This window comes from Oncorhynchus tshawytscha, linkage group LG11 (assembly GCF_018296145.1).
Source record: "Oncorhynchus tshawytscha isolate Ot180627B linkage group LG11, Otsh_v2.0, whole genome shotgun sequence".
Lineage (NCBI taxonomy): Eukaryota > Metazoa > Chordata > Actinopteri > Salmoniformes > Salmonidae > Oncorhynchus > Oncorhynchus tshawytscha.
The window spans coordinates 45,167,391-45,174,448 of record NC_056439.1 but is presented as its reverse complement, the minus strand read 5'-3'; the positions used below and the strand labels follow the sequence as shown (position 1 = coordinate 45,174,448).

Sequence of the window (7,058 nt, the reverse complement as noted above, 5' to 3'; positions counted from 1 at the left end):
GATGGTGAGTTGACGCTGATCTTATATTCAGTAGTTCTTCTCGGCTGTATGTAATGAAACCTAAGATGACCTGGGGTACTAGTGTAAGAAATAACACGTAAAAAAACAAAAAACTGCATAGTTTCCTAGGAACGCGAAGCGAGGCGGCCATCTCTGTCGGCGCCGGAAGTGTATATTTATTGAAGCTGCCAGTTGAGGGCTTGTGAGTTGTCTGTTTCTCGAACTAGACACTAATGTACTTGTCCTCTTGCTCAGTTGTGCACTGGGGCCTCCCACTCCTCTTTCTATTCTGGTTAGAGACAGTTTGCGCTGTTCTGTGAAGAAAGTAGTACACAGTGTTGTACGAGATATTCAGTTTCTTGGCAATTTCTCGCATGGAATATCCTTCATTTCTCAGAACAAGAATATTATTTGTTTATTATTATTTTTTATTATTTATTATTTATTATTTGTTTCTGGCCATTTTGAGCCTGTAATCAAACCCACAAATGTTTATACTCCAGATACTCAACTAGTCTAAAGAAGGCCAGTTTTATTGCTTCTTTAATCAGAACAACTGTTTTCAGCTGTGCTAACATAATTGCATAAGGGTTTTCTAATGATTAATTAGCCTTTAAAAATGATCAACTTGGATTAGCTGACACAACGTGCCGTTGGAACACAGGAGTGATGGCTGCTCATAATATGTAGATATTCCATAAAAAATCTGCCGTTTCCAGCTAAAATAGTCATTTACAACATTACCAATGTCTACACTGTATTTCAAATCAACTTGATGTTATTTTAATGGATTAAAAATGAGCTTTTCTTTCAAAAACAAGGACATTTCTAAGTGACCCCAAACTTTTGAACTGTAATGTATCTGTTAAATCATATTTACATTGAGAATGCAGTACAGCGTATTACACAATATGTTTTAAATGCATCACACACACAGAGTTACAGTTACTGCAACATTTATACCAGAGGTCTATTAACTTCATAACCCTCACGTCTCTGTTAATACTTCAGTAGCTGGCGGTTGAGAAGTCATCAAGTTCATCACATGGTTACCAGCTTCTTAAAAAGGGCAGTGAAGTGTATTATTCCCTCATTCTGTGCAATAAGTAGCTGTAACAATAATATCACTAACATTTCAACTATCCACTAGCACTTAACCCTAATCTTAAACATAACCCTTATCCTAACCTTAACCCTTAAGCTAACACTTATTCTAACCATAAGCGTAACCTTAGCAAGAAATTTCTTATCAACAGATAGTTTATTCATAGTATGTACAGAATCTCTAGATGGGTTATCCAGACTGTCCAAATAAAAGTGTGACCGAAAGTACTTTTTGCCTCACAGTATTTAATTTGCAATCTAACAAAAATTGCAAAATGTATACAATTTCACATCGTACCACATGTGAGAGTAGGCTAAAATAATCTGTAGGCTAAAATCAACGCAATCCTGCATAGCTCATTTAGCAATTACAGTTTCATTTCATTACAAAGGTTAGCTTTTCACAAAATGCATGAACTTTATGGAGAGCCAGCATCCTAAAACGCTCATTGTTATTAATATGTGTCCATATTAGGTGCTCAAGAACAAGGATTCTTTTTATTCCTTGCTCACGACCAGCTATTGTTCAGCACCCAATTTAGAAGACAACTCAACCAAATGTTAATCAATACTAGACGTTGAACTGACATCTGTTGCAATGCAATTCTTAGTTTCACAATTACAGTTTCAGTTCAATACAAAGCTTAGTTTATCACAACATGCATGAACTTGACGGACAGCCAGCATCCTGAAAACCTCATTTTTATGTGTGAATATATGTCCATATTAGGTGCTCAAGAATGAGGATTTTTTTTTAATGAATTGCTATTGTTCAGCACCCAATTTAGAAGGCTCCAACAATGGTAGGACTATTGTTGGTTAAGGGCTTGTAAGTAAGCAATTCACTGTAAGGTCTACCTACACCTGTTGCATTCTGTGCATGTGATATTTAAAATGTAATTTGATATCCATTTTATCTAAGGATCTAGTCTTGTGGTTTGGGACTGAGTTTGTAGAGCTATTTTGCAATCTTTTATAGAAGCTCCTGTTCCCTATACAACGTCTGCTTCTCTTCTCTGATTACACTAGAAGAACAGGAAGAAACGTGATTAAATTGAAGTCACAATAACAAAGTGTGAGATACAATGTACAGTACATCTGAAATGTGAAAACAAAGAATCAATGGTCCAAAGATTCTTTAAAGCACTGATTATAGCTGGCACAGTGGCCAGGACAAATCCCTACAGGAAGGAAATCTAGAGGGGAACCATACTCTGGGTGGGGCTGTGTGGTGGTGCATCTGTTCATGTGATGTGTCTGAATGAACATGAGGCTACATAGCAGAGTGCATGTTCTGCACTATGTGTTCATTGTTAGGTGTGGGTGTGATGGTATGAAGCATCCTGAGGATGTGGTTACTAACAACAGTATTAGCATTAGACACAATATCTACAATACCATGTCATCTAGAGATTTAAACCTTCAGCTGCTGCTGTTCGCTATGGAGCCGCTGGCTCACATTCTTGCACTCCACCATAGAAATGTGTGTGATGGCTGTTTCCGAGCATCCTTTGCCCCTCCCCACCTTTTTCAGATTGTCCTTGATGTACAGGCGGAACTTCCTGGTGGCAAAGCAGTACACCACAGGATCCAGGAGGCAGTTGAGCCCCATCAGCATCAAGGTGACCTGGTGGGCATCGTTAAGCCACTGCCTGGTCCGCTGGCCCCAGTCCATTCTGCCCCAGCCCTCCTTGATATCCAGTACAGCCAGAGTCCAGGGGCCCTGGACCACGTGGTGGGGGAGGAAGCACACCACAAACACCCCCACCACGGCACACAGCATCTGCAGGGCCTGGCCCTTCACCCCCCGGAGCTGGGATGAACTGGAGCCCCGAGTCTGGGTAGGGGACTGGGTGAGCAGGGCACGGGCGATGAGCAGGTTACAGATTACTACGAGGAAGAAGACCAAGATGAAGCACCCCACGATGATGAGGTGGGTGGTGGCCACAGTCCGCTTCTCGTCGTCAGTCTTGTCATGGTAGCCCTCGAAGCAGCGCGACACGTTGCCGTCGTCCACCTGGATGCCCGTCTCCAAGAGGTACGGCACGGACATGGACAGAGTGAGCACCCAGATTACCATGGTGACAGCCACTCCGCGGCGCCAATGGTCAGACGAGGCGGCATCCAGCGGGCGCGTGATGGCCCAGTAACGGTTGACGCTGATGGCGGCGAGGAAGAGGATGGAGCAGTAGGTGTTGATGAAGAAGAACGAGCCGGTGATGCGGCACAGGAAGTCGCCGTAGCGCCAGTCACCGCAGTGGTGGTAGTAGCCAATCCAGAAGGGGAGGGCGCACACGAAGAGGAGGTCGGCAACAGTCAGGTTGGCCATGTAGATGCGGATCTCATTCATGGCCTTGGCGTTGCGCAGGCGCTGCAGCACGAACAGCACGTAACTGTTGGCTATCAGACCAAGGACGAACACAACACCGTAAAACACTGGGAAGAGGGTGTAACGGAACTCAGAGTCCAGAAAGGTTATTTTACCGACTGTCGATAAGTTCACTGTCATGTCCTCTTCCATCTCCATGGTCGACTCCACTGTTGGTTCTGCTAAAGCAAGCAACTCCCTCTGTGAGAAAAATATTTCATATTAGACTCATATTTCAAGAATCACTCTATCATGTTCACTTGGTACAACTGTAGTCAGTAGGAGGACTCTGGACATGTCTATTGTCACTGTCAGGTGAAATGAATAGCTATATCCCTATCCAGGCTGTGCAGTTGTTGATTCACTGAATCCATATGAGAGTTTCACAACTTACTGTAAAATCTAAATAAAATACAGTTGTATCTATAGAAACCATAAAACACACATCAACTATGACACATACAGGAAGTGTCTTACAACACTTGTGTCACCAGCCTTTTCTGGTCTGCTATTAAGCAACAACACGTGCTGCATTCACATGCTTGTCAGACATTTCCGACTTGCTGATTCATTGAACGCGACTAGAATGTGAACATGGTAACTGTGCTTTGTTTATGATGATTGCTGGTTGATGACCATATTTCCAGTCACATCTAGACTAATGTCATTAGTATAGCAGACAATAACAAAAGGAGTGCCACTTTAAATTAACAACAAATGAGGCCATAAATCTTTATAGAGATTTCATGAAGTCTTCATAAACCCTACTTGGTGGCTTTACATTGCATTTATTAGCAAAGTCATGTAAATGGTGCTACATAAGAGATGATATGATACAACATTCCCGGGGCCACCAATACATCAAATGTATGACTGTAAAACACACATGACTGCAAGTCACTTTGGATAAAAACGTCTGCTTAATGGCATATATTATATTATCTTATATACATTTCTATATTATTATATGACATGATATCTTGACTGGTGCTTTGCCAAATGTTATATAACTATTTTGTCACCCTAGTGACATTCACTTAGGAATGGGAAGCCACTGAGACCAAGCGGAAAGGGAGATTGAACTGAATCTACCCTGGCCAGTTCCATAGTATGGGATTCCCACATTCTGGATGAACTACATCACTAAAAATGGTCCTGGTTACAGTAAATTCCACACTATTTTCAAGAAAAAGGGACAATAAAGACGTAATATGTGAAATATTCACACTCATTCATACTTGAAATGAAAAAGAAGCCTGTTACAGCCGTAGATTAGAATAGGTTAGAATATAATATATTTTTCCAGCGGGAACTTCCATTGTGTCATGTCTGATAAGATAAATAAAAAGAATACAGTATAGTAAACTTACAACAGCAACATCACATGACCAGTGGTGTAAAGTAACTAAGTAAAAAATACTTTGAAGTACTACTTAAGTCATTTTGGGGGGGGGGGTATCTGTACTTTAATTGACTATTTATAGGTTTTTACAACTTTTAATCCACTACATTCCTAAAGAAAATATGTACTTTTTACTCACATACATTTTTTCCTGACACCCAAAATACTTGTTCCATTTCGAATGCTCAGGCAGGACAGCATTATGGAAAATTCATGCACATATCAATCATGCATTTTCATCTCTACTGCCTCTGACCTGACTGACTGGACATGCTCCTCTCTTCCTCTGTTGTTTCCCCATATCGTTTTTCAATAGGAAAACGCTTTATAGCGTTTCTCTACAAACAATAGTGGGACCTTATTTTTCATAAAACATAAACATAAACATAAAACGCTTCTTAGATGTGCTTTCAATGAGAATGACAGATCGGTAACTCTATAACTCTATAACTATGATCTATAAGTATGTGAATTTGTTTGGGTAGCCCAAGAATTTACATATTGCAGCTTTAACTCTGGCTCTAGTGGAGACTCATTACTAATGCAATGAAAGATGTTAGACATGTGCACATTTGTTTAAACTTTGAGGCTAATAAAGAAATGCAAAACATGTTTGACATTTCAAGCAAAAAGTTAATGTGGATCCTAGAATTGGCTAAATTTACTAAAACATTTGCGCTTACCCGAGCGCGTGGCTCCTTCCTCGTTTCGTTCTGTATTTCTGTGTGTGTTCTAGATAAACGCTATTAGGTTATCTTGAAACCAGCGTATGTTAGGCTACATCGTAAACATCTCTATAGCCCAATACACGTGCGCGAATATACATACTACAATAACGTTTCTAGAAACAATATGAACTCCTGAAATGAATCGACCATGAAGAACTGATGCGTGAGTCTGACAGACTCGTTGAGCTACCTGCTATGTGGGGTGATAAGAGACGTATTTAAGCCTAGGCAACAGTACCACAATGTGGCTGTTACCTAGCATTGAACGTCTGACTGACATGACATGATACCAACACCTTACTAACATCTGAGTGACGCCTGTGTTAATGAATGCCATAATGTGCCTAGTTTATATATATATATATAAACTATATATATATTAATTAAATCTCAAACATTAATGTTAGAAACATAAAAATTTTCCCATGCAAGCACACATTCTCAAAGTAGCCACTTTGAGCTATGGTGTAGCCTACGGGTTGTGTATTTCCTGTTATCGACAATGGCCTAGAAAAGATTATGTCCAATCTATAGGTAATTGTCTTTCTTTCAACACCTCATGGTATGGTATGTTATCTTATCTCACTGAATACAGATCTAAATGTTGTTAGCCGATCACAGACTGTTGTTAACAGTTCCCAGTTGCCTACATCAGACAACCAATAAGAGTTGTGTCCATGGCTTTCAGTTGAAAAGAGGAGTTCATAGGCGCTATTTGGAATCCTTGGGATGTCCATTCAGTCGAACAGAGGATTTCATAGATTTTCCCAAAGGATCTGTGCTATTCGGAATCCTTGGGATGTCCCTACCTCTATCAAGTATACATGTAAAATGGTTAACTTTCGTGTTAGTTTAGGACGTCCCAAGGAATCCGGAGAGCAGTTACCGCTGATAGAGAGAGAGACTGACATGGTATCTGAGAGCTCGGTGGCGACACAGACGTTTTTTTTTTTTTACAAACGGCAGAAGCGATTTTTGAGTGTACTTGAGATGTACTTGCTATCTCTGGGAGTATGTTAATGACGGATTTTCAGCTGTTGAACTATGGTAATGTCGAACTAATTTCTAAATCTCTTTCTTTTATTCACGATGTGAGGAGCCAGGGCAACCAATCAGCTTCACTGCAGCTGCTCAACCCACCACCCTCACTGTTCTCCCTCCACAAATAACCACATCCTCTTCTCCACCACACTAAAAATGACTGTACATATACGCCTGTACCCATATCAGTGCAACTTGATCCATTCAACGCCTCCGCTGGATGCCTAAAATGTGAGAAATGTAAGCAAGATGCTATAGTAGTGTGTGTGTGTGTGTGTGTGTGTGTGTGTGTGTGTGTGTGTGTGTGTGTGTGTGTGTGTGTGTGTGTGTGTGTGTGTGTGTGTGTGTGTGTGTGTGTGTGTGTGTGTGTGTGTGTGGATGGATGGAGTTCCAAGTAAAGACATGAGAAAATGGC

General features: G+C 40.8%; 1 protein-coding gene across 1 annotated transcript; it reads right to left on the bottom strand.

Moving 5' to 3' along the window:
• Positions 1-779: 779 nt before the first annotated feature.
• Positions 780-5,810, bottom strand: LOC112262219 (platelet-activating factor receptor-like). The gene is made up of 2 exons (XM_024437918.2): positions 5,558-5,810; positions 780-3,673 (listed from the first exon to the last, which is right to left on the bottom strand). The coding sequence occupies exon 2, from the start codon at positions 3,629-3,631 to the stop codon at positions 2,519-2,521; it is 1,113 nt and encodes a 370-aa protein (XP_024293686.1). The 5' UTR covers positions 3,632-3,673; positions 5,558-5,810; the 3' UTR covers positions 780-2,518.
• Between the last annotated feature and the right edge of the window lie 1,248 nt (positions 5,811-7,058).

Coding starts and splice junctions, on each gene's coding strand:
- LOC112262219 (XM_024437918.2), bottom strand. CDS start 3,631: ATGGAGATGGAAGAGGACATGACAGTGAACTTATCGACAGTCGGTAAA.